The sequence below is a fragment of the Hippocampus comes genome, unplaced genomic scaffold (assembly GCF_001891065.2).
Source record: "Hippocampus comes isolate QL1 unplaced genomic scaffold, H_comes_QL1_v1.1 scaffold181, whole genome shotgun sequence".
NCBI lineage: Eukaryota > Metazoa > Chordata > Actinopteri > Syngnathiformes > Syngnathidae > Hippocampus > Hippocampus comes.
The window spans coordinates 258965-286006 of NW_017805136.1; the positions used below are offsets into that span (position 1 = coordinate 258965).

The following is a 27042-nucleotide window of genomic DNA, read 5'->3' on the forward strand; positions in this document are numbered from 1 at the left end:
ATCCCACCCCCCCCACTTAACATTATGAATAACGTAACCCACCGGCAGCAGATGACTGCCTTGCACGACAGGGCCAGGTCCAGGAAGGCCTGGCGCAGCTCGAAGGACAGCGCGTACTTGAGGGTCTGGCCGTCGATGATCAGCGCCAGCTCGTTCTCCTTCCGTAACGAGTCGCCCAGGGAGGAGCAGTGGGCGGTCAGGGTGGAGCGGGTGGCCTGCAAAAACAGACGAGACCAGACTTGGATTTGAGCAAAAAAAAATGAAAAGTGCAAAAGAACATCAACTGCACAGCACCGTCCCCTGCGAGGGAATCAGGTGCAGTCACAGGCTAATAAAATCCTTCCTCCCTAATGCCACCCTGGCTTAATTTGACATGAAATCAACACCTTAATTTAAAACTAAAACTAAATAAAAGTGATGAAAACCATCTATTTAAATGTGTTTTTCCAATTCTTAAATCATCTTCTTTCCGAATTTTGCTTCTGCTGCGGCTGAGGCACTTTTGTGTTCATTCCTGTGCTGAGTGGAAGCGATCGACTTATCTCTTTCCGCACTGGTACGGACACGCGAACACGCGTTCTGCAGCGCACACGCCGACAGTTTTGGGTAGGAGAACTATGAAAACCTGTAATCGCCTGTTAATCCCTTCATTATGTTTGTGTTTTTTTTGGGGGGGTGTGAAGGTGAATGCAAACAGGAATTCCGGCATACAAAGAAAAACATACAGCCCCGGGCTGAGAAAACATGAGCGGGAATATTTGGGAGGGGGCGTGGTGCGGCCCATGTGCGGGACTGCTTGGGAAGTCGAAAAAAGAAAGGCCGCATTGTTCATGTAATTGTGATGTGGGCTTGTGTGTAGTTTGGCAGCGTCTTGTCAGGTCCTTAAAAATGAGAGGGGGGGGGTGTATAAACGCGTTTGGCTCATCCAGATTCACAGTGCAAGTGAGTTGGGACCAATTTAATAAAATCTCGATTTGTGCAATCAGTTTTTAAACAGCGTAGCATCATAGCTTAGCACCTAAAAACACTTAAAAAAATACATTTTAACTACACTTTAAACAATTTGAATTTTAAGTAAAAAGGTATTTTTCATGCTGACTACAAATTTAAATCAGATATTTTCATTCAATTTTAATTGAAAAATATTTTGTAGGTTAAATGTGGCCGATTCTTTTGTTCGCAAGCGTTGCTTGTATGACAGTTTGAAGCGTGGCGCTCGATCTGGAATCCATTTTTGTTGCCGGGCAACTATCACGCCCTACAGGGGCCGCTTTAATAGCCCCATAACCTAAAATAAAGCGCTCATTAGGGTTGTTTTGCACTCTCGTGAAACGCTTAAATGGCAGAGGAGTTCCGATTTCTCACGTGTTCTCGCAGTTTTGCCGGTGAAAGGCGTTTGGTGTCGAATTCTCGAACGTCCTGTGTGTCACATTGTGCGATTGCGTGAAACCTGCGTGCAAACAAAGCAATCGCCAAACGATTTTCTAGCCTTAAATAATTTGTTGCAGCCAATGCTACGGACTTTATTGCGCTGACGTTCCTGCCAATATTTTATGTAATATAATATTTTACGTTTACAAGAATTTACAGGTATATTTTCATTGAATTATAGTTGCATTTTATTTTGTTTTTTTTTTCAAATTTTATAGTTGCATTTAACTCAGTTATACTGTGGTGGGTTATTAAAAAGACATTTTGGTTTTTTTCTATGTAACAACCTATGACTTCTTATTCCCGTCTCATGCCAGCCTTGAACTCATCCAAGACTCCCGGTGGCACCAAAACAAAGAAACCACAAAAAAAAAAAAAAAAAAAAAAAAAAAAAAACAAACCTGTGTTGCGCTTTCTTGCAAAGATCAAAAGCGAGACCAGAGCAAAAACCGCCCAACTAAGTACCTTTCTCATGCTAAATTACCGCTTATATTTAGACGCCTCGCTACTGAGGGAAACGCTGCCTTCCTCACTTGATTGCGCCATTTATTTTTTTAATCCCCCAAACTAAATATTGACTTATCTCAAGCATCTGAGCTCGAAGAGGCTGGAAAAACACACACACAGTCTGCACTAAATTTTATCTAGATTATATTTGGATGCCTAAGTAGCCCAGACATGCAGGCGGGTTTGGTGCAATTTGGAGGCCAACCAACAGTCTGTTGAAGAATATGCCCCAAAAGTCACCCTAACAACAACATCATGTGAGACTTTTGATACTGTTACTGGTATCGATAACGAGGGCTAAGTGGGTATGAAAGGCTGCTATCACTGATACCCTGAAATGACTTTATTAGGATTGATATGAAAGCAATACTGTTAACGGTAACGTGTCCAATAGGAAACCACTCCTGGTATCGATAACAAGGGATGAGTAACAAATGTTGCTATTACTGATACCTTTCATGATATCGCTAAAAACTTTGGTATTGATAACCGACACTATCATGTCTCTGTTTATTTTGTTTTCGGGTAAGAAATAGCTTTTATAGCTGATACTAATACTGACATCGATGTTGAGTTGAATATGACTGATACGATACCAATACTGATATCATAAACATACAAAGTGACAAGTGACCCAAACAAAAAAATGATATATTACTAATAGGGACTGCTATCACCAATGTCAATAATGATATCGATAATGACTTTAGTATGTCCAATACGATACCACTAATGATATATAAAGGTACATCTCAAATTTTCCAACTACACCGCCATAACACGCACGCACGCACGCACACACACACACACACACACACACACACACACACACACACACACACACACACACACACACACACACACACAGCTGCTAAGAGTGGAAATGAAGCCTGCTCATTTCTGAGGTGCGCGATCTGTCACCATTTGGCGTTTTAACGCATCGTTTCATTATCATCCATGTGCATCTGTACAAATACACACATCCTCTGGCCACACAACACACACACACACACACACACACACACACACACACACACACACACACACACACACACACGTCTATAAATGCCACGGGTGATGAATGCCCAGGAAATACACCAAAAGAAACCCCGTTATATTTGTATGTACAATATGTATACAGTGTAAGTGTGTTTGTGTGTGTAAAGATGATTAATGGCCAGTTCTGTGTGCCTTAAAAAAGGATTGTGGGAATGTTAGAAGACGTGTGTACTCATGCATCCGTTGGGAATGCCGAATAAGACGTTACCCATGCATACCGCCAGCATTTGTGTGTGTGTGCATGTGTGTGTGTGTGTGTGTGTGTGTGTGTGTGTGTGTGTGTGTGGCATCTATGATGGTCACGTTAGCCAGCAGGCATCACTCACATTGAGGCGCACCAAAAGGAGAGCTCCAACAGTCCCCCCCCTTAAAAAATTGCGGATCTCAAGTGCTCGCTCCCACTTTCCCCTCACACACACACACACACACACACACGCACACGCACACGCACACGCACACACACACACACACACACACACACACACACGCCAGGCGCAGAGGTTGCCGTTGCTTCCTACTCAAAGACAAGGTGCTGACAGACGTGGACTTGGTGGTGTGAATGAGACATACAGGGAAGGAATCCACTGCTCAGATTGGCATTCAAACAGATAGGCCATTCTGAAAGACTGCAAAAGGTGGCCTCAAAGTATTGGGATGTTATACAGGAAGTGAAAAAACAGAAAATATATGTTGCTGTCGGAGTAAGACCCTGCTTTGCTTCCAAGATCAAATGAAATCAACCATTCTCAGGAGCTTGATAAAGATAACAACTTTAATATGACTGAACGACACTCATACTGTAATTGAAGAGCACGACACAATGCCGGATTAACGATCACCAACACAACACAATAACTACTAAGAGAGACGCTGGTATTGTTGATACCAAAACGGGATAAAGAAGGGGAGGCTGGTATCACTGATTCCGACATTGAGAACCGATACAAATTTTAACATGATTGATTTATTAGCCACAAGAGAAAGCTACATACGATATTCAAGTAGAGTGGCCACAAAATTTCAAGGGGAGCTGATACCAGTACTGATGATCAACAGAAACTTTAACATGACTGGTACGATATCACGCAGGGAGGCTGATATCGTCAATAACAGCACGATATCAAGTAAGATTGGCATGTATAACTGGTCCCAAAAGCCAATACAAGTTGGCGTAACACGACCGACATTATATCACATTAAAAAGTGGACGGTATCGTTGATACCAATGCAACAAATAAAACAAGAGACTAATGTCACTCATACCAATCCTGATTACCAATCCAAACTTTAATTTAACACACGATATCATGTGGGAGATGCTGGTATCGCTGATACTGAAAACAAATATCCCACAGCCTTTGCAGAGTACTACTTCATTTTAGACAACATTTGCCATGGCTCTCTTCTGCAATGGAAATGAGGCTTTGAGAGGACCAGAGAAGGTCACACAAGAGGTGCGACTGATGATAAACAAGTTCTGGTTCAAGTCATATTGGAAAACAGCAGCAAAGTTATTTTAAGTGAGAGTAAGTGTCACACACATACACACACTAACTGCTGGCAACTTTCACGTGCAAAGACGTCAGGAAAAAACCCAACTCTTATTATTCAAAGCCAGCCAGTTTGCAAACACAGTTATCCAAACTCTATTAAGGATAATCCGCTCATAAGACGAACAACTAATTCAATTGTCGAGTCAGCAGCTCTAAATAGGTCGAAGACCTAGACAGTTTTCTTTAGCTGAAGTAAAATACAGCCAACAAAATTTTCATTGTTGGAGGCAGCACTTCTGCAGCTCTAAATAGGTCAAAGACCTAGACAGTTTTCTTTAGCTGAAGATAAGTAAAATAAAGCCAACAAAATTTTCATTGTTGGAGGCAGCACTTCATATGCACTGTATGCGCAGTATGTGGCCCCAACACATTTTCCATAATAATTTCCCTTTACATGAAACCCACTGAGATTTTTCAACCAGCAGGTTCCAAAGGCGTTGAGTCACCATTTCGGGTGTTTTTTTTTTTTTTCATAAGCTAAATATTAGGTTGTCAGGCAAGATGCTGGCAGCGCACGGGGCAATCCGTCATCTGTGTAACAACCTTGATGAAGTGAGAAAGTTGTGAATGTAAATAGAAAATGTCTTGATGTACAGTTTAGCACATTTGGACAATAAACGAAGCCTTGCACACTATTCAGCGCCAAGCTTCTACATTTTATGAGTCATGAATCACCATGTGGTCTCAAAGACCAAGCTTGTGTGTGTGCGTGAGAGAGAGAGAGAGAGAGAGAGAGAGAGAGAGAGAGAGAGAGAGAGAGAGAGAGAGAGAGAGAGAGAGAGAGAGAGAGAGAGAGAGAGAGAGAGAGAGAGAGAGAGAGAGAGAGAGAGAGAGAGAGAGAGAGAGAGAGAGAGACATGACAGGAATCAAATCAAAACACTTTGGGCAAAGTCGTCACACATGATGGCGTCTTGAGCGTAAAGACGCGACTTGAATTAGACAAACAAGACAGGGACAAAAATAGACCATGCAAACACTTCCATTCGGCAGATACAGCGATATGGGAAGACATTCTGACCGTGACAACTGCAAGTAAAAGAGGCTGATACAAATATTGATATCGTTCGCTGATACCAAGTCAAAGAGAGGACAGCATTGCAAACGACAAGATCAACATGATAGCAATGATACAAGGTGAGAAAACCTGGTATTTCAGAGAGGCTGATATAAATATTGATATCGTTCGCTGATACTAAGTCTAAGAGAGGACGGTATTGCAAATGACAACATCAAGATCAATATGATGGCAATGATACAAGGTGAGAAAACCTGGTATTTCAGATAACAATATGATATTGACATTGACACAAACTTTAATATGGCTGATATCACTGATATCGATACTGATATTTAGACTGATTACTGATATCAACTTTCACGTGGCCGTTGCATCAAGTAAATTAATAGACTAATACAATATCAAGTAGGAGGCTGGTATCACCATGATCAATGTTATCAATGACCAACACGAACCTTAATATTATTAGTATCCCCAATCCTGATACTCAAAAGAAACAATATGCAATTCAAATTTGATAAGGACAGGTACGATATCAATTAAGAGACACTTGCACAATATATGATATTATGAACCGATACACATTTTAATACAGCTGGTATCATTGATATAACTTAGGGATGTTTGATACCACCTTTAACTTATGAGATCATAGATGCCGATACCACTAGGTCTTTTGATACATAAAATGCCAATTAAAGCAATGACAGATAACTGTGAGTTTTTCTTTCTTTCTGATGCACATGATGGTTCATCAACATGTCAAACCGCCGCGGTATAGTGCCGACCACTGGTGCGAAAGACTTGATGTTCGATGCATTGGTATCAGCGGCTAGTATGGACAGCCTTCGCAAGAAGGCGATGCTAGGAAATAAGGCTTTAATGGGGCGATATTGATTCCTGGCCCATCCCTAATGTAAACAGAGTGACTGATAACAATAGCTTAAAATGACCATGAGAAAACCAACTAAGGTCAGGTGAGTGCTGGCCATAAAATGTACACAAAAAAAAAAAATCAATCTTAGAAATGTTAATATCAAAGTTTCCTGCACAACAGAACAACAAGCAACAGTTAAAAGCCCGGTAGGCTTGTGTGTGTGCAAAATCCGTGACAAAGACAGACAAAGGTGTCTCCAGAAATACAGGGGACACCGGAGACTTTAATTACCTGTGAGCACACAAAGAGCCCCGCCCATCCATCTGGCGGGTGGGACCGCGCCCCAGTTTCCACGGCAACCGCCAAGTATACACAACGCAAGCAGCTAAGAGAGGAAGGGGGAAAGCAGTACTCACGTCCAGGGAGTCCTCGTTGACGATGATGAGGGACATGCCGTGCGTCACCAAGCGGCACGAGTAGCCTAAGGAGCACACGGGTTGAGAAGGTCAAATTCAAGGTGACACCAAACAGAAAAACACTGGCCATGATCTCTTCTTACCGATGTTGATGGCTGTCTCTTGCTTGTCTCCGGTCAGAACCCAGATCTTGATGTCTGCCCGCATCAGTGTGGCGATGGTTTCGGGGACGCCGGCCTGGAGGCGATCCTCTATGGCGGTAGCGCCCAGCAGAAGGAGGTTCTGTTGCGTTATGAAAAAAAAAAAAAAAAAAAAACTTTGTGAGAGAAGAGCTCCTTCATTTGGTTTTTATATTTTGCTTTGTTATATTACATGAGCAACAGTATCGGGATAATGACCTTCTTGTTTACCAAGTCTCGTATCAATAAAACATAAGTTCGTGTAAGTTATGTAATGTGATGTAATCAAAGTTCAGATACCCGATTTTTATCAGCCTTGGTATTGGAACTTTTAGATTGCTTCCCGAAGGCTGCATATGTCGAGTGTGAATGTCCAAGTACAAATTGAGCAGGACAGCTTGTGTGTGTGTGTGTGAGGACTGCCGTCATGCCAATAACATCATTCACTTCCAATTATGGCGGCAAGGCCTAAAGTGGCTCTTCTGGACGCCCCGTGACTTCGATGCCAAAAATCCAACCATTACCACCCTGCGCCTCTCACCCCTTTCTTCCCCTTGACTTCAATTTGCACAGCAATTAAACACACATGTACGCTTATTAGACACATTCACAAACACTCCCCGCATGATAACACTGCTATGTTGTTGACTGCATTTTTATTGGGGGGGGGCTCTTGGCAGGTTGGCATGCGGGCTAATTAGACTTGTGGTCTCCTTCTCCTCCCGCTTCCTCTTTTTACCCCCACAAGCCTCCCACTCATGACTCCCTCCTTTGGGCACCTCCAAATTTTCTCCCCACCTATGGAGCTTGATAGCAGAACACGCAACTCAGAAAACTGGCCCGTAGGACGCAAGTGGAGCAGCTGCGCCACCTGCTGGTAGTCAGGGATCTGACATCTAGCATGTCGCTCTAGGGTGAATCACGCTAACAAACGTATTTATTTCGGTTAGTCACGAGAGAATGAGGAGTGTGATACCAATGCTGATATTCATAACCAATACCAATACCCACCAACTGAGAGGGGTGGGAGTTTGATAACATCTTCAGGATGATGAAACAATATCAAGAAAATTAACTTGCTATCACCGAGAGACCAATACTGGGAAAAAAAATACCAACCACCACCAATATCAATGTGGCCAATACAATACCAAGCAAGCGAGAATGGTATCGCCAATCGGCAAGCGATACCAAGGCCATGGCATCGCCAATCGGCAAGCGATACCAAGGCCGATATTAGGGAACTTGACCGGACCTTTTCCAGTAGCTCGTAGCACTCCTCCAGTTTTTGCGCTCGGTCCTTGAGCACGGTGCTGACGCGGTTGTATTCCTTCAGCCACTCCTGGTAGGCGTCCTCTCGCAGGTCCACGTAGGCGAAACACAAAGTCCTCAGGCCTGCATGGATGGAAACGACTCAGGAAGGCAGCAGAAAAGAAAAAGACATTTCCCACCTGTGCTCGCATAACTGACCTTCCGTGGCAAACTGCTCCAGGTGAGCGATGGTCAACTCTTTGTACTGAGAGTCCTCATTCAGACGTTCAAATATCACATTATCCTGAAATACATATATTTATGTCGAGATTGATACTGTAGCAGATACACATATCGACTGATGCGATATCACGTACGCCAATATGAAACCAACCCAAGGCTGCTGTGACAAACACCATTGACTTTAACAAGACTGTACAAGACTGGTATCACGATACCAGTAGCTGAGAATAACTAGCGCCATCGCCAATGGGAATGAACATACCGCTCCTTTGCAGTAGAGCCGCAGCCTCCCGTTCGGGGTCCTCACCACCGCAGACATGCGCTTGCGGTTACTGAAAAGAGAAGGTTTGAGGTTCACGACAATCTTTGTTTGGGTTTTTTTCCATGAAATTTATGAAACACAAGGAAGACCTGGAAAACTCCAACACATTCAGCAACTGGTAGGTCATCTCCTTTCCTCTCTGCAACAGAACAACACAACGTCAACTCCTCTGCAGCTCCAAACAAGATTGAGTCCAAGTTTGAGACTTACGGCATCGATGATGACCGAATCCGGCGTCCGGGCTGTGAAGACGAAGCCGAGACCTTTGGCCCCCTTGACCAGAGCGCCCTCGTCAGGCGAGGAGGCCTGGTAAATGATCTGGTCGTTTTCGCGCTCCGGCACCACCGTGTGGCAAACGGCCATCATGGTCAAGAACTCACGTATCTGAGGGGACGTCAACTGCAGACAGGTCGGAGGTGCATTCGTGAAGAATGGCATACTTTTTAAAAAAATTATTAAATTATAATGATTAAGGCATGATGGCGTTTGCTAGGGGAGGGAACCGCAACAATAAAATAAAATCCATCCAACCATAATCCAAACCCCTTGTCAGCAAGTCAATATCAATATTTGTTGGAACAAGAAAAAGTACACATACAAAAATATTTACTATTATATTCAATTTCCCAAAATATTATTTTGCATTTTTATTTTATTAAATGAATTACAGTATATATGCAGAACTTTAATTTGCAGGTTTTGGATCTTTGTGAAACATACAACTGGAGCTGCTTTGTGAAAACCTTATAGGGCGCTACTGAGCCATTTTTGTTTCAACCTTACAGTACTGGAATGAAAGAGTTATTATTTTGCCATTTTTTTTAAACCTTACAATGCACGAAAGAAAGAATGATTATTTTTCCGGGTGTGATGTGTGTGCAAACTTTCTTATGTTCTCACAAATATTTTGACCATCAAAATCTGTCTTATTTTTCTTGGCAAACAGCGTGTCGCCACTGCGAAGGTGGTCAATGAAATAAAAAATGTGTGCTTGAAATTGCTCATATCATAAATTGTAAGGTAAAAAAAAATAAACCTAAAATTTACCATAACATAATTTGTCATCTCAAAATAATTCAATTAATTACAAGATGTGAAGTTCTAACACATACATTAATATCCCCATAAGTTATTTATCATGGAGAAGTCAGCTTGCTTTAATGTGACACATACGTGGCCATTTTCGATGTTCTGGATGAGAGCCGGATCGTCAAACTCGGTGGAGTTGTTGCTGCTGGACGGCAGATTGCTGTCAAGAACAAAAGAAAACAAATCAATTGGGAAGCTTTGCCATTGCCAACTAATCCTTTTGATGCCCCATCCACCCCACCCCCTCCCCCCAAAAAGGCAATCATGACTCACAGAAGAAAGCCCGACAGACAGACCGGAAGGCGGCTCGACTCACCTGAAGTCCTCCATTGAACGATCGCAGTCGAGATCAGGGAAGTGGCTGCGGTAATAATTGGGGTTGCGGAAGGGAAATCAAGTGGATGAGTTGATTAGTTTGTTCTCGTCAAGCATGCCGGAGTTAAATGAAACAAGTCAGGTGAATTAATGCATAGAGGAGTTGGGAATTAGTAAACAAAAAGAGGGATTGGAGGGTCGAAAAGTAAAGCAGTTGTTTTGTTTTTTTTAAAGGAAAAAAAATGCTTACCCATAAGTGATTCCTGCGATGGTGCACTTCTTAAAGTGCATGACGTTGCAGGTGAGCGTTCCTGTCTTGTCCGAAAACAAATACTTCACCTGTTTAAAAAAAAAAAAAAAAGATAATAAAAATAATCAAATGGGTAAATAATATGCAAAATATGCTCACAAATGTGAAATACGAAGCGCAGGAGAACCTGGCCCAGCTCCTCATTCAGGTTGGACGTTCGAGCCATCGCTGGCGTGTCCGTCTCAGCGTAGTACATCTCCACATCCTTAAAAAATGTAATTAATTTTATAGAACACAACTAGTATCAATTCTAGCAATAGAACAATGACATCCGATAACCTGCATTATTTTAAATAAGGCTGATACAATATCAAATAGCAGAGAAGCTAGTATCGCTGATACTAAAACTGATATTGGTCAGAGAACCCAATTTAAACCTGAGATACCAGGAGGGAAATCAATTCCACCCGTAATATGACCGATACAATGCCAAGTAATACGGAAAGTGATATCAATACCACTGTCAATGATTGATACGATACCAAGTAAAAGAATCCTGAAAATATGCCTGACACGATATCAACTAAAGGAGAGGGTAGTATCAATGATAATCCTATTGTTGAGTTACCAATTTAAATGCTATTAAATGCAATACCACTTGTGACATCAAGACCACTCAATCTGAGTGTTACCATACCAAGTCGGCCAAATGTGTATCGTTGATACCAGTAGTGATATCAACACATCCATTAAACATGACTGATACAAAACAAACAAAATAAGACATCAAAATCAGCCAAAATCAACTTATGCTTGATATCAAGTACAAAAGAGGCTGGTTCCGCCGATATCAGTGCTGATACTGTACTGATAAATGAGCTTTAATATGTCTGATACAATACCAAATAAGCATGGCTGATCTAAAATTGTGAACATTCGTCGTCTCTTACACACTCTTTCCTTCTGGCTCACGCTTCTTGCAACAGAAGCCTGTATTAAGGACAGGATAACCGCTAAAGAGACAAGTATGATTTTGAAATTTGCGATACCACGTCTGCGTACCCAGTTGATGAAGAGGGCCTGGGTGAACTTGACCACCTCCAGCGTGACCAGCAGGCTGATGGGGATCAGGTTGTTGTACAGGATGATGAAGGTCAGCAGGTTGTATGCAAAGTTAGTAGAGATGTCACCTATAATCCACCACCAAAAAAACAAAACAAAACAAAAAAAAACATTAAAAAGCTTTCCATGGATGAAAGGATGTAGGTCATAGTGTCTTAAACTGGCCTCACCCTGTCGGGACAGATACCAGCAAGCTTCCTCGGTGTACTGCCTGTTCCAGATGGCGGCTCCCACCGAGCTGACCAAGGCCATGACCAACAGGATGCCGAAAAGCACCAGGATCTGCATGTTGGTCACCCGCTCAACGTTGGAGCGCTTCAAGGGCGCCTTGGTGGAGTTCTTTTTTTTTTTTTTTTTGCCAGAAAAGAGACGTCTGAGTGGAATTCCCATATAAAATGATGTTGCTATCGTTTTACCTGCATGAGTTTGGAGTCATGGCCGGTGTAGACCACGATTCCCACCACCCACTGAGTGTTCCGGATCTGAGCGCCACGCAGCAGGACCTGGTCTGGGCCCAGAGGAGCAGCTCTGAGGAGGTTAAAAATCCATTATGCAATGGAACCCAGTGTGCGTGTGCGCCTGTATGTGTGTGTGTGTGTGTGTGTCATACTTTTGGTTTTCCAGCCGCAGCGTGCCGGTGAAATCGTACAAATGTCTGTTGGGACCTTCGCATTCCAAGACGCCGGATAAGGACATCAGGTCCTCAAGGGTCTGGATGCCTGCCGTGAGCGAGAGACCCTGCAAGTGCAAGCACATCAGTACGCCGTTTTTAAACAAAATAGATATGCAAATGAATCACAATTGAAAGCATCCGAATAAAAAAAATAATAAAACAAATAAAAATTGAAATGAAAGAAAATACAATTTGTTAGTAATCCCAATAAATGAAAGCAACAATTTAAAATTGACGTTTAAAAGAAAATTTCTGTTAAAATGAAGTGATTAAAATAAAAACCACAGTACAATAATAACAACTTAAAAAAAGAACACAATATTCAAGCACATGAAAAAATATATTACAATAGAAAAAAAAGTTAATAATGATTTGGATTATTTATTTAAAAATCCCCCAAAATGTTAATTTAAAATGAACATTAAAATTTAAAAACAGAATAAAACACAATTTGATAAATAATACGTGACTAAAACCTTCCCTCAATGTTAAAAAAAAAAAAAAAAAAAAAAAGTTCATTGTACCTGTCGAATCTTCAGGTTGGTTTCCCCATCGAGGTTGGAGGTCTCCGTGTAGCACATGGCCTGAGGTTCACTGTGGATCACGTGCGCGGAGTCGTGTTTGTAAAACCACATACTGCACAGCAAGCGTGCATTCATGAACACACTCTGACCTGGACGACACAATCACCATGTCAGCCGGAAGGTGCTGGCCATTGGTCACCTTCACTATGTCTCCTACTGCCACCTAATGGTTGGCACGGCAACGGCATGATGAAGGCCAGATGGGGTGATTTGGGGGCAGTGGGGGGGTGAACAAAGAAGAAATTCGTGAGCAGCCGTTAGAGATGACATAAAATGACAGACGGCACAGCGGTACAGTGGTTAATCCGCCTTTTAATTGGAGTACAACTCAGCAGGTTCACATACTTCAAAATCCTATTGTCCAAATCAGGAAGCTTTCGTTCCTCAATACTGTACCACGGGAAAAAAACTATTGTCAAAAATACAAATACATATTTTTATTTTATTTATGCTTTGACAGTAAACAAATTCTGTTTTTTCAAAACTAACAAATGTATCATGAATAATCGTCACGAAACATGTACTTGAACCTACAGCCGTTGCTTTCTGTAGGCGCAAAATGCAGGATGAGAGAGGATTGAGATATTCAATTTTCCTTAAAATCTCTTTTTTTTCTTTTTTTTTTGCAGGATAAAGCGTTACCTGCTTCCAGATGATGGTCTGCCAGGCTCCGTTACGCAACACTGACAGACAGGAAGGACAACAGCAGCTGTCAGTCAGCCTTTTCAAGAAGAGCTCTTATGCACTTGTCATAGCAAAGTGTGGAATGAGCGACACACAACAGCCCAGGGAAAACAAAGCCACACATGCAGAGTGGTGGTTAATTCATTAGACGGATACCTGTGGTCTTCTTCTTGTTGACTGTGTTGTCCGCTTTATGTCGTTTCTGCCCCGGAGAAAAGGGTTGACATGCTTTTTTTTTTAAACGCTAGCGCAGGGCAGCAGCAGGGTCAGCGAGGATGGCGGCAAGGTACTCACGTAGTCCTCGATGATCTCCTTGATGCCGGCCACGGTGAGGATGAAGATAAGCGGCACCAGCGTAGTGTAGCGGCCGGTCGGAGAGACGTCAGGGATTTGCTGACGAGGAGGGCACAGGTCAAAATCCAGAGTAATAATAACAGCTAGTTTTGAAAACACAGGGCCTTCATGTCATATGCTCTCGCTTCATATCTGTAAATCTGAAGATAAATATTTAAGTATTAGAAAGGCAAAATGCATAGCAAAAAAATTTAAATAAAATACAAAATTATGTGTGTGTGTGTGTATATATATATATATATATATATATAAGAAGATCAAAAATATTACAAAAAAAAACGCCGAAATACTGGACAATAAATAAATATATAAAATAAATATACAAAAAAAAAAAAAAAACCCTGAAAGAAAGACAAAATAAGACAAAACACAAACAAAATTGTGGGAAAAAAATTATAGACAAAAAAGGTGCTTGATAAAAAATGAACAAATACTAAAATATATTAGACCAAAAAACATCAGAAAATTATAAACAATAGCAACTATGAAAATATTTTTAAAAAGCATAATAGAAAAAAGGGCGGCACGGCGGTCAACTGGTTAGCACGTCGGCCTCACAGTGCAGAGGTACAGGGTTCGACTGGCCTTCCTGTGTGGAGTTTACATGTTCTCCACATGCCTGCGTGGGTTTTCTCCGGGTACTGCGATTCCCTCCCACATTCCAAAAACATGCATGGCAGGTTAATGGAGCACTCTAAATTATCCCCCGGTGCGAGTGTGAGTGCAAATGGTTGTTGGTCTATGTCTGCCCTGCGATTGGCTGGCAGTACCCCACCTATTGCTCGAAGACAGCTGGGATAGGCTCCAGCATGCCCCGCGACCCTCGTGAAGATAAAGCAGTTTCAGATAATGGATGCATTGATCATAGAAATACAAATTATTACAGTAAAATCTACATTCGAAATCTAAAATAAAAAGCAAAAAAAGGACATTAAAATATTAGAAAATACAAACGCAGACAAAAAATACACTAGATTAAATATATCACAAAGAAAATGTAAAATAAAACATTTGGAAATAAAAACAAAAAAAAAGACAAATATTGAACAAAAATAATACTCGAAAATATGAAGTCTTTTTTCTGTCCAACTGTTCAGCACAATTGTAAAAAAAATATACATATTGATTATCATACAAGTTGCTTACCTGCATGAGTGTGATGAAAAGGAAGAAGGCGTTGGCGGCCCTCCTGATCTGCTCGTACATGAAGCGGGGAAGAAAGGAGAGGACGCCATATTTGGTGGTACTGGCGGCGGCCGACGGGGGATGAGAAGATCGCGCGTCAGATGGAGGGAGAGAGAGTCGCCATTAACTCACGTGCATCCTTTCAACGACCAGGTTTTTAACCCTTTCCTGCACCCTGTAACCTGATAACATGATAAGCTTGTCCACTGTAGTAACCGCTGTCCCTGAAAGGGTTAATCAATACACCGTTTGAAACCTTGGAGACCAAAAACGTCGCAGTGGATGTCGCCTATAAATATACAAAAACTTCTAAGATAAATTTGGAATGAGCACTTTGACAAAAACGGCGGGGGCGGGACTGTCAGCGACTTCAATCAAATGTATTGATCACATAACCGTATTGAGTACTAAAAGCCTAAAAGCTTCTTTCAGTGTTCGTAAATGGCCTTCAAAAAAAAAAAAAGTCCTTCATGGTGAGCTTTGGAGTGGACAGATAGGAAGGAGCGAGGCACTTTAACCCTTTCATGCACTCTGTAACCTGATAGCATGATAAGCTGTCCACTGTAGTAACCGCGGTCCCTCAAAGGGTTAAAAGAAGGAGGTTTGAAATGATTCATCATCATATCGTGGGAGGGAATTATGAACTGTTCCAAATAGCAGTATTAGCACAAAACCGCCAGGCCTCTGCGAAAAAGCAAATCAATAAATAAAAAGCATGAAAGTTATATCCTGAATGTAAACACTTATTTTGCTTTGGTACCTTCGTAATTGATCCCCCCACCCTCTCAATGTTCTTATTAGGGCCCCACCAATTCATCAAGTGGCTGATTTAATCAACTGATATTAGCTCTTTTCAAGTCGGCAATTTTTTTTTTATTTTATTTATTTATTTATTTTTTTGCTGAACACATTACAACATAAACCAAAAAAATGAAATCAGCCTATTTTTGCTTTTGTTCTACCAGTAATTTATAACATTTTTTGCTTTAAGAAATTATTTTATTCATTTTTTTAAAATTAAATCATGGACTGTTATCGGAAATTAAAATAAATAAATAAATTTTACATTTGTAATTTTTTTAAAAATATAATTATTTATGTTTCAGGATTTTCACTTAATATCTAGTTTTTTCTCTGTAGTTTAATTTAATAAATCAATTTGAACGCCCATTATAACTGTCTTGAAACACTTTTTAATCCCCCTCGCAAAAAAAAAAAAAAAAAAAAAAAGGAATTCTTAAATAAGCGCTGATGTACTGCCAATAGAATTTCCCCACAAAAAATTTTGGCAAAAATATATATTTTTTATAGGCGAGTTCGCATGTGCCAAACCACGAATATGCAGGGGCCCATTGCCTGCTATACTTCAGTTTTTGTTTTGTTTTTTTCCACAATTTTTGTGGATTTTCCAACTAATTACTTTTCAAACACTTACGTACAATGTCAAAATCTATAACTTAAACCCAAGTGGGACAAACGCCATCGCAGTGACGCAAAGTGCTGTGATTTGTGTGTATTTTCGGCAACCGGAGGGATCTCTTGGCTCAATCGCTGCGCCAAAATTAGTTGAAAAAAAAATCGCGGCTTTCAGGGGCCGGCCTAATGCCATTCAGGTTTGAAAATGCAGCGGCGCGGGTCTTCCTGAAGCCCTTCACTAGCCGTATTGATTGCAGTAAGATTAAAGCCTCGGAGCTTTTATCTGGATCCGCTCTGCAGCTCCATATTTCACCGTCGCCACTTTTTATGCAACCTGTGCATTAGTGCCGCTTTGTTGCACTCACTATCCACTATAGAAAGCCAGCCCTCACCACCTGTGTCCGCTGTTTTCTTGTTTTCTTTCTTTTGACTATGGCGTTAACTTAAAAAACGCCTGGACTGTTTTTTCCAAAAACAGAAGACACCAGCGGAAGAGCTTCCCACCCGTTGGGTGCAGCTGCTTACGATATGCTGGCCACGATGCACTGAGTGACAGACGAACGGACACTTTTACTCTCAGTGTTGGCCGAAAAAATATGAAGCCCACAATATTGTCACTCCAAAACAATGAGAATAGTTTGGTTAGCAGTGAGCAAAAATGATGAGGGTTGTCTTAAAAACTTTTTGGATCATACAAAAACACTGCATAAAAAAAAAATGTACCAGACCAAAAATAAATAAATAAATAAATATGAAACAGAAAAACAACAAAAAAAATGAACCTAGATGAAAAATATGAAAATACTGAAAAAAAAAAACTTGACAACAAATTTATAAAAAAATCTGAGAAAAAAAAAACAAGACAAAAAAATTTAAAAGCTATTAGATGAAAAATATCTAAATATTTCAAAAATACGAAAAAAAAGGATTTATGAAAATGCACAAAATTCAGAAAATAAAGCCCAGAAATTTAAAAAATATACATCTTACACAAGAAAAAACTAGCCAAAAAATATTAGATGAAAATACATTAAGATTAGGACCTCCCCCCCAAAAAAAATCAAATCAAAACTTTTTTTGTGGATGCACTGATTAAGTCAAATTTCAACTATGGCCACAGTTCCACTTTGGGCCTCTTACCTTTGGGACTGCCGCAAATAAGCACATAATGGATGAGCTATTAAAGCGCCTTCTTATCTACTTCCACACGTGACGTCTTTCTCTTGAAGACCTCAACATAAGTTTTAGTCAGAAATGTGTAAAAAAAAAAAACGATGTGTTGCATCGACAGGACATATAAAAAGTCCACACACACAAGTTCAAATGGCAGCTTTTTCGTGAAATAAACAAATGAGACCCATCCTAACTGTTTCAAAACATTTTTACACCGTTCTTGTGACCGACAACTTTTAAAAGGCCATTGGAAAAAAAAAGTGAAACCATTTCAGGAATGTAAGGACAAAAATCAAGTGAGCTCATGTGGTTGCACAAGTGCGCACACCCCCCTTATAACTGGGGATGTGGCTGTGTTTAGAATGAACCAATCACATTCGAACTCATGTCAAATGACTCGGCACACAACTGCCATCTTTTAAAGTGCTTCTGATTCATCCCAAATAAAGTTCAGATGTTCCGGTAGGCTTTTCCTGACATTTTTTTTTTCCCTTGAAGGTTTTATACCACCACTGACATGGCGCCAAACCTACTTTTTAGAATGAATGCAAAAAAAAGTTCAATCTTGGTGTCGTGGGACCATAAGATGTTTTCCTACGAGTTTTTGGGAGATGACAAGTGTGTGGGTTTTTTTTCTCTGAAAGATTAAGACCCCGCCCCCTTGCCCAGACATGAGAAGACAGGAGATTGTTTTTGTTTGTTTGTTTGTTTTCATGACTTTTGGAAGAGCTCATCAAACCACAGCAGGGTGAGGATAATTTTGGATTTTTCATGAGTTACCTTTTATTTCGTTTTGACTTTTGTTTTTTAAATTCACTTAGTTTTTATTCGTTGTTCAATTTTGTGAGTTGTCATCTCTTTTCGTTTGCTTTAATTCAATTTTTCTTTTTTTGTATCAGTTTTTATATATGGACAGTTTGTCGAAAGCAAGATTTTAAAAAAGTTATTAAATATTGTCTGATGAGGTAAAATAAACTAAAAATTCTAAAACCACTGACCTTTTTTCTTGTGTTGTTACGAATGCACAACAATTTCGAAATAAATACAGAATGGCCCCTGAAAGCTCATGTGCATTAATCGACAAAAATAAAAATGAATAAAATTTTCGCCATACTTTTAGTTGTACTTTAGATTTACTTTGTTTTTTTTTCTTTGAATGCATTTTCATTTTAACTTGGGTCAATTTTTGCGCACTATAATAACCTTGGGCCACAGCTTGCGCCGTTAGCTGTGGCGACAAAAATGTCAGGAAAATCCCACTAGAACATCAAAACTTTATTGGGGGTTAATCAGAGGCACTTGAAATGGTGACAGTTTTGAGTTGGAATGTGATTGGTTCATTCTGAGCACAGCCACATCCTCATTTATAAGCAGGCCTACGCACTTGTGCAACCTCATTTGTTTGTTTTTATTTCTTCTCGCTAACTTATGTTTTATTTTGATCACATTAATGCTGGAAAAAGTTACCTTGGTCTCATCACAACACTGCATTTGAACAGGGGTTGTGTGCGAGTTTTTTGTCGTTTTTTTTTCTTTGCATCCGCGCGTTGATGTGATCGGCACCTACCTGACGTGGTTGTCGCAGAACTTGGTATGGTGAGAGACAGACAGGCAGATGAGGGTGGGTGGATGGAGGGTAACACACACACACACACACACGCACACACTCAAAAGACATTTACTGTAGGCTGAGTGTGTGTGTTGCCTTTCCATGCGCCTGTGGGACACCCTCCCACTCTTGCACCCCCCCCTCCCTCGTGCTAATAATGGATGTGCTGAGGGGTGCACAATAGGCAACAAACACACCGGGCCCACCTCCAGGAAGCAGCACATGGAGAACCCTGTCAAGTGACAAGCGGATGCAACAATCTCGCCCCCCCCCGCCCCCCCAGTCCCCCGGCCCCGCCTCGCACGCCATTGACTCAGCTGCAGACCTGGACGGACAAACGGACGGAACCAAAGCGACGGCTCTTCCAAGAAGGAAGTCCGGATGGATGTCAAGATGTCGGCCCCCTCCGACTCCGACGCCTCCCCATCAGGAAACTCTCCTGCTACTACTACAACGCGACTCAGTCCTACAATCGGAGGTGCCTCCTCCCTCCGGCGTGATGGCGAGCGGCGCGTTGTCGCCGCTGCTGTTGCTGCTGCCGACAGCCCGGATGACGAGAGGAAGCCATATGGAGTGGAGAGCCTCCGTGAGTGGGTGGGGAGAACGGGGAGGAGAAAGAGGAGGGGGGCAAACCCGGGGCTCCGCTTTCTTAAAGGGACAGTAGCACGCATGCGACTGGGGTCATGGTTTGATCCGCTGTCTGGCAATCTTTGATGCGTTAAGCCTTGGTTATAGTATTTCCGGATTTATTTATTTTTATTACATTTTATTTCATTTAGAATTTTATTTTATTTTTTAAATTTGATGAGTTTAAATAGTTTTTTTAAAGCAGTTTTTTTTTTTGCATAAATGCTTTGCTTTAATTTTTATTAGTTTTTGTATTAGTTTTAGGTTTTTGAACATATGGAGTATTCATCGAGTGGAAGATTTTAAAAAAAAAAAGGGTAATCAAATATTGTGTAATACTGTAATGTTACGTGAACAACAGTTTGGCAGTCCTTCTGCCGCAAGAACGTAGAGTAATACCTAAATAAATACATTTAATATGAACCCCAAAAGCTCATGTAAGGTATTAAGGCGAAAATGAGGGACAAAAACTCACTGAAAAATAATGAACGTCACTTACTAGTGGATTATCGCTATTGCCGGTCGGGTCCGGTCCCTCTCTTCAGCTACTGTCACCATACAGTGTAAGTAGCTCAAATTAATGCTTACAAGTCAAAGTTAAAACAAACAAACAATGGCTCGTATCTTGAAAAACACGGAACTTGTGTCACACGTATCTCAAGGTACGAGGATGTTTCATTATCATGATCAAGATGGAAAACATTGTCAATATTGCCAAGCACCATATCCAATAATCACATTCGATTTATGATTCGATACATTTAATTAGAGCTGTAGTGAATAATTTATTCAAATCAACATCGCAGTGTCGTCGAATAGAATTTTCACATTGCAAGCCGCGAGTTAACAACTAATGTAAGTCCATTAAATTGTTTTTCATATTTATTCATGCATCATTTGCTTTTATTTTAGCATAAGCCGAACATAACACCCAAGTCTGATATCCTTGAAAAAAAATCACCTCATATTCAACAGCAATTATGGAGGGTGGGAGGGTGCGGGTGGGGGGGCAATTAGATTAGTTTTCAAACTCACTCAGACCTAATTCCTCATGGGAGTCGGTCTGACTGCAACAGACTTCCTTGCGAGTGAACACAACAAGCCCTGCCTGGTGCTTCAATAATTTAGAAACTAATAAAGGCCGGGGCCTTGTCTGGCGGATTGAGTATCCCGCAGCACTCAAAGGCCTATTCTATTCGACACCGAGTGGTGAGCTTTCCGCACGGGTCAAAGTCCTTATCGGCCAAATGATAACAAATGTCTGTCTTATCTGTAGATCTGCGAGCAGGCTATTACCTGCGGGCCCGTAAGTCACAATGACAATCGCTCCACACTGCAAATCAGGATGAGCCGTTTGACCTCGAATGTACTGTACATGCCGCTTTTCCCGGTTGTCCACAAGTGACTTTCGTTACGCCTGCGCCATTCCCGATCAATAATGTTATTCTCCGGGAGCCCCACTTTGGCTCTGAGCAGATCAACGCTCGGGTTACTCAGCACCTCTTGATGGGATTAGAAGCCCGCTATAAGTTTTCACCAATAAAAAGGAAAAGCGGAGCGCGGCGGGGCCGGACGCACGGGTAAGAAGCGAGTCGAACACGCTTGTGGTAACCTTCAACCCGGAACTCGGAAAACAAAACGATACTGCGGCCTGACAGCCGTTTGGGAGCCATCTGCAAGTCGATTGGGACCATTTGGCGTCGCGCACAATCACGTCGCACACATATGAGAGACACCCTGAGATTTTACCAAGCAGATGCTTTCTTCAATAGCCTGCTGGAGGCATTAGCATAACGGCTAATGACAAGCCAGAGATGGTTGCTAAATAAACAGCCCATTACAGTCCATTACACAGCAGTTTTTTTGCAACGAAGCAATTTGAAAGACCGATTCCGTGAGTGATGATATAATCCAGTACGACAGCGCTGGGACTTTTAGCTTTACATTTCATTAGCCTAATAGCTTCATTAGCCTAATAGCATAAGTCTCATTTTGAAATGAGTGTGAGTAACAGTTTGGCGTATCGCTGCGCCTCACGGATGTTCATGTCGCTGGTTCTTGAGAATCGAATAAGCTGTCAATGAATTGACAAAACAAATCATACTTTGTTGTCACTTCTTTTGTTTACTCATAAAAGGTGCTTGTTTGTGGCTGTATGAAAAAAAATGCTGCCAAAACGGCTAGTAAAGGTTTTACCGTAACAACGCTAACGCCGCACTTTGAACCAAAACTGATTTATTAATTTTCTTTTTTTTTTTTTTTTTTTTTGCTCTGGACTAAAAAGGAGGACGTCAAGAGCAGAAGTGAGAAAATAAAAAACATTACCAACAGAATGTCGTCGGCCCAGTCGACCGCTAAGTCCCATGTCGCTCCTCGGCGAGAGCCCCCGAGCCCCTTTTTATCCGCTATATGCAGGTTCTGCTCGACCCGGTCTCCCACCTTGCCGCCGGGTCCATTTCCCACGCTGTCACGGATCAGCAGGGAGCGGAGAGGCCAAAAAGCCTCTTACGGGGCCGAACGATACAGTGCGGGCATGCTAATCCTCGCTATGTCTGCGCTGCAACTTCACCTGCCGGCTAAGCCAAGACACGCTCGTAATCCTACACGTGAGACACACGTAACCGCAAACGTACCGGTTGGAAATCACATCAAGTGCATTCGTTCTATGAGAAACGATTCATCGAATGACTCAAATGATTCGACTAGAAAAAGTGATCGTTTGTCCGCAGGGACTACTGCTTTGAAACATGTTGGAGCGACGGCTTTTTTTTTTTTTTCTGACAAAAATAGTGGAACAATACATGAATGAAGTTACATTTGTTTGACAAAAAAAATGGCATAATGTTATGAGAATAAAGTGGAATGTTTTGAATTGAAAAAAATTTGCAGATAATGAGAACGAGAAGTTTTTATGTAGGTTTTTTTTTCCCCATGGAAAAGAAAAACATAATGCAGTCAGAATAATGTCAAAATTTTAAAAGAACATGGTGAATTTATTTTGGGGGGAAAAAAAATCATTACAAAGCAATGACGAGTGACAATTTTTCCCAAAGAATGGCGCAATTTTTTTTCAATAAAACTACGGAATGACACAAAAATAAATTAACAATTATTTTACAAATATGGCGTCATTTTATGAGATTCATGATGTACAACAGCATATTTTTTTATGCGATTAAAAGCTTTTTTTTTTAATCGCAATTTTTTTCCTCCAAAAATATGTTCCTGTTCTTGTAATTAATGCCTGTGTAGGCGTTGAATTTTTGTTGTGTAACGTTGTGTAACGGATTATTTTTCATCACAATTTTTGTTTTCTTTGAAAGAGAATACGTCTTTTTTTTTTCTCGTCATTTATGCTTGAGCAGCCGTTGGGACTGTTTCACCACAATTGTACACACACCTTCGCTCGTGTTTTTTTTTTTTTTGCATCTTTGTTAATAATAAACAAATGAAATAAATCATGCAAGGTTGGGACATGCACATGTACAAGCGCTTTGCCAGGCATGTCCAGCCATGACATGCATGTGTTGTGTGTTGCATAGCATGCAAGGGCTTTCCGGTAAATGTTTGTCAAATGCATCCCCACTCGCTCGTCAGTCTTCAGCTCGCTGCCTACATTGTACCGATGAAACGTTCACATCCCTAATGATAACCGTGAGAACATTTCAGATCGAATATTTATCTGTTTTCATCGAGATGTGACCTTGTCACAACGGTTCCTTCTTTCTCCCCAAATAAGCACATGCAGTGGGAGGGTTCGAATCCGGCATTCATCACTCCAGGCCCCGAGTAGCTACACTTTACTCAATCCCTTGGCGCTCACTTTTTTGCCACCAAACGGAACACTTTAGTCACCGTTAGTTTCAGCTCTCGAGGGCTGGGTGGGGGCGGGGGGGTTAGCCGAGGGGAGGAGTCTCGTGACATCTATTCCTGGCATACATGCACCTTTGCGAATGCCGTCTGGTCCTGCATCACTCACTTTTGTCAAACCTGTCTGGCGGGCGGGGGCGCGCACCCCGGCTGGGGTCCTTAGGCTCGGAACCGTCCTGCCTAATGGTGGTCAACACTAACTGCTCTGTGGGCCGCGGGCGGTGGGGGGGCGGGAGAGAACAACACACAACAACAAGACAACATGTAAATATACTAAGGCTGAACAATTCATGGACTTGAAATCGACCTTGCAATGGAGGAGAATGTAGTTTCCAAGTCGCAAAGACTGCGACTCTTACACGTCGATAAATGTGTCTCTCATATTAACCCTTTGACGGACAGCGGTTACTACAGTGGACAGCTTATCATGTTAGCAGGTTACAGGGTGCATGAAGGGGTTAATTGATATCTTAACGCAACGCCAAACATTTATATATCATAAATATAATATTATTTATTCTACTCAAGATTCATTTATCGCTTGTTAAAAAATTCAGGACGTTGGTAAAAAAAATAAAAATAAATCACATGTTAAATCGCATTCACACTCTTGAGGGAATTTTTCCAATTTTTTTTTTCAAAATTCTTTCAGCCCTAAAATATGCACACACGAAGAGCACACATTTGTATCACCTTACATGTGTGAGGAAATGGAAGGCGTGCAAGACGATGGGCAGTCATTTATTTATAACACAGCAGCGCCCCCTGTTGTCCAGAACTCCTAAGTACCTCAAAGCCTCACTCTTACATTATCTCAGCAGCACACATTGACAGTTGGGCGCACTGCATATCACTCACAGGAGCGCCATTCGCTCACAATAACATGCATTAATGAATTAGCCTCCATGCTAACAAACAGAGAAATAAATGCCCGCTTTCCCCTAACATACTAAGACATCTCATGACCCACTGAATGACGTAACCACAATTCACACACACACACACACACACACACACACACACACACACACACACACACACATGCTTGCGCAGATGTGGTATCTGGAAAGCTGACATTTCCACTGGATATAAAAAGTCTACACACCCCTGCTCAAACGGAGGGGTTTTGCGGTATAAAAGAAAGATGAAGATGAATTATTTCTTTTTGAGATGATTAAAAAAAAATGCAGTTGCAAAAGTGTGCACACCCTCTTATAGCTGAGGACGTGACTGCGTTCAGATTCAACTAATCACATTCAAGATCATGTTAAATGGGAGTCAGCACACACCTGAACCCAATTAAAGTATTACCATAAAATAAAGTTCAGAAGTTCTAGTAGGCTTTTCCTGACCTTTTTGTTTTGTCTTTCTAGCATAAGCCAGAATAGTTTGGACTAACATTGATACATTTTTGTGGAGGGAGGGGGGGAACCTGAAGAACAGTGTTACATTTAAAAATAAAATAGCATTTAATATATAGTTTTTTTTTCAAGGAGAATAATGGCATCATGTTACGAGATGAAATATATTTTATTCTACAAAAAAAGTATTCACAACTGTGAGGAAAAAAGCCACAACATAACAGAATGAAGTTTTTTCAAGAGATTATGTCTTAACGTTAGGAGAAAAAAAACTGAAATATCTTAAAAATACAGAATTTAATGGGTCGAAACGTAACAGCTTGGTAACCGTGTGTGTCATGACCAATGTTGTGTCGCTAATTGGAGCAAAGAATCAAGATCAAGAGCTCACACTCCACGAGATTACAGCATGGAGCCCATACGGGATAGATACACCCATGTGCGCACGCGCCCGACTTTGTACTTTCGTCATGCTCGTTTCGAGTGTTTCATTCCATGACTAATGATTTATCTCTTACTCATTTGACCTTTGTATTCGTGGAAGCGGCAAAAGCGCACACATACACACACATACACACACAGACACACACTCACACACAGGCAACAAGAGCATAGCAGCAGCCTGACAATATGTGCCGATGACTATTACAATAAAAGACAAACACATTCTACTCTCTTCGAGGACATTCCACTGCTCTCGGTGCAGTGTGTGTGTGTGTCTGTGTGTGTGTGTGTGTGTGTGTATGTGTGTGTGTGTGTGTGTGTGTGTTATTCACTGACATACTTTCTTTATGCCTTAGATAATTATATGATCATTGCTATATTTTGAAGGGGGGGAGGCTCAAGTCATTTTTTTCATCAATTTTCCCCTTATTAGATTAGATTAGATTAGATTAGATTAGATTAGATTAGATATCCTTTATTTGTCCCACACTGGGGAAATTTACAGCCTTCAGCAGCAAGATTGTGGGTAGAAAGAAGAGAAAAGAAAACACAGTTCAATTAAGTGCAATATAAATACAAACATGGATAAGGTCAATAATTAAGTGCAATATAATACAATAGTCACAGTACTATTCACATATCTGGCTGCAACTACCTATTATTTAAATAATGGATTCATCTGTTGATTATTCTTCCAAATCATCAACGAATCGGTTTGAGAAAAAAAAAGGTTTTCATTAAATTTCCATCCTTGTGTTGACAGGAGATTATTTCAAATTGACTGCAGAAAATGCACACAAATAAATTGATTATTGATTCAGTTTGGTCGGAGACGTGTCAGACAATCAGCATAAATGTTGATTGATGTTTTCCAAGGTAAAAGGTAGCGTTTGCAAACGTCTTACTTTTGTTCAACACAAAGATAATCAGTCTGCTTTCGTGAAGGACTTGGGGCTGAAATGTCAAGGTTTAGCATCACTGCATTCTCCCGGCGTCGTATGTCGGGTCTGCCGTAAAGCGAGGCCTCCCGTTCCGCTTACCAGGTCGCGCGCGCTTCGGGCGGTCACGTGACCGTTAAATCGGCTTGTTAGTAGGCTCGTCGTCCAGCTGGTGCACAAAAAAATCTTTGGCTCCCAAGGAACACAAAAGCGCTTCCATAACTCGGCCTGCCAAACGACGCCCAGTACGAAAGCGCACCCAAATAGCGGACGCAAACACACGCCTCTAACGGACAAGCCGCGACAGCGACATCACGACCCTCGTCTGAGGGACGGACGAGGCGACGTTTGCGTTGTTCTCACATTCACGGTCAACACACGCGCACAGCCGCATAGTATCGACCAACCATTCACGTCAGTGAGCAATTCATTCTTGTAACGCTGATAAAACGCCACACAAGCCGCCGTTGGTCTTTTACTGTTCGTTCTTAC

General features: G+C 41.3%; 1 protein-coding gene and 1 long non-coding RNA gene across 2 annotated transcripts in view; both read right to left on the minus strand.

The window, feature by feature from the left end:
- Window positions 1–19297, minus strand: part of atp8a2 (ATPase phospholipid transporting 8A2) — a gene marked incomplete at its 5' end in the record, with an annotated part of 43008 nt that extends 23711 nt beyond the window's left edge. Inside the window, 23 exons of the mRNA XM_019866828.1 lie at window positions 43–215; window positions 6862–6926; window positions 7005–7143; window positions 8296–8435; window positions 8511–8595; window positions 8797–8866; window positions 8946–8995; window positions 9067–9255; window positions 10030–10105; window positions 10262–10306; window positions 10511–10599; window positions 10698–10775; window positions 11573–11700; window positions 11803–11971; window positions 12049–12160; window positions 12243–12370; window positions 12830–12899; window positions 12979–13052; window positions 13532–13572; window positions 13730–13775; window positions 13868–13966; window positions 15074–15173; window positions 19269–19297. Of these exons, the coding sequence (XP_019722387.1) occupies window positions 43–215; window positions 6862–6926; window positions 7005–7143; window positions 8296–8435; window positions 8511–8595; window positions 8797–8866; window positions 8946–8995; window positions 9067–9255; window positions 10030–10105; window positions 10262–10306; window positions 10511–10599; window positions 10698–10775; window positions 11573–11700; window positions 11803–11971; window positions 12049–12160; window positions 12243–12370; window positions 12830–12899; window positions 12979–13052; window positions 13532–13572; window positions 13730–13775; window positions 13868–13966; window positions 15074–15173; window positions 19269–19297 (2195 nt within the window). The remainder of the gene's footprint in view (window positions 1–42; window positions 216–6861; window positions 6927–7004; window positions 7144–8295; window positions 8436–8510; window positions 8596–8796; window positions 8867–8945; window positions 8996–9066; window positions 9256–10029; window positions 10106–10261; window positions 10307–10510; window positions 10600–10697; window positions 10776–11572; window positions 11701–11802; window positions 11972–12048; window positions 12161–12242; window positions 12371–12829; window positions 12900–12978; window positions 13053–13531; window positions 13573–13729; window positions 13776–13867; window positions 13967–15073; window positions 15174–19268) is intronic.
- A 3823-nt stretch (window positions 19298–23120) lies between these two features.
- LOC109514057 (uncharacterized) lies at window positions 23121–27020 on the minus strand. Its single transcript, XR_002167923.1, has 2 exons — window positions 26653–27020; window positions 23121–24012 (listed from the first exon to the last, which is right to left on the minus strand). It is a non-coding gene; the product is annotated as an uncharacterized LOC109514057 (long non-coding RNA).
- Between the last annotated feature and the right edge of the window lie 22 nt (window positions 27021–27042).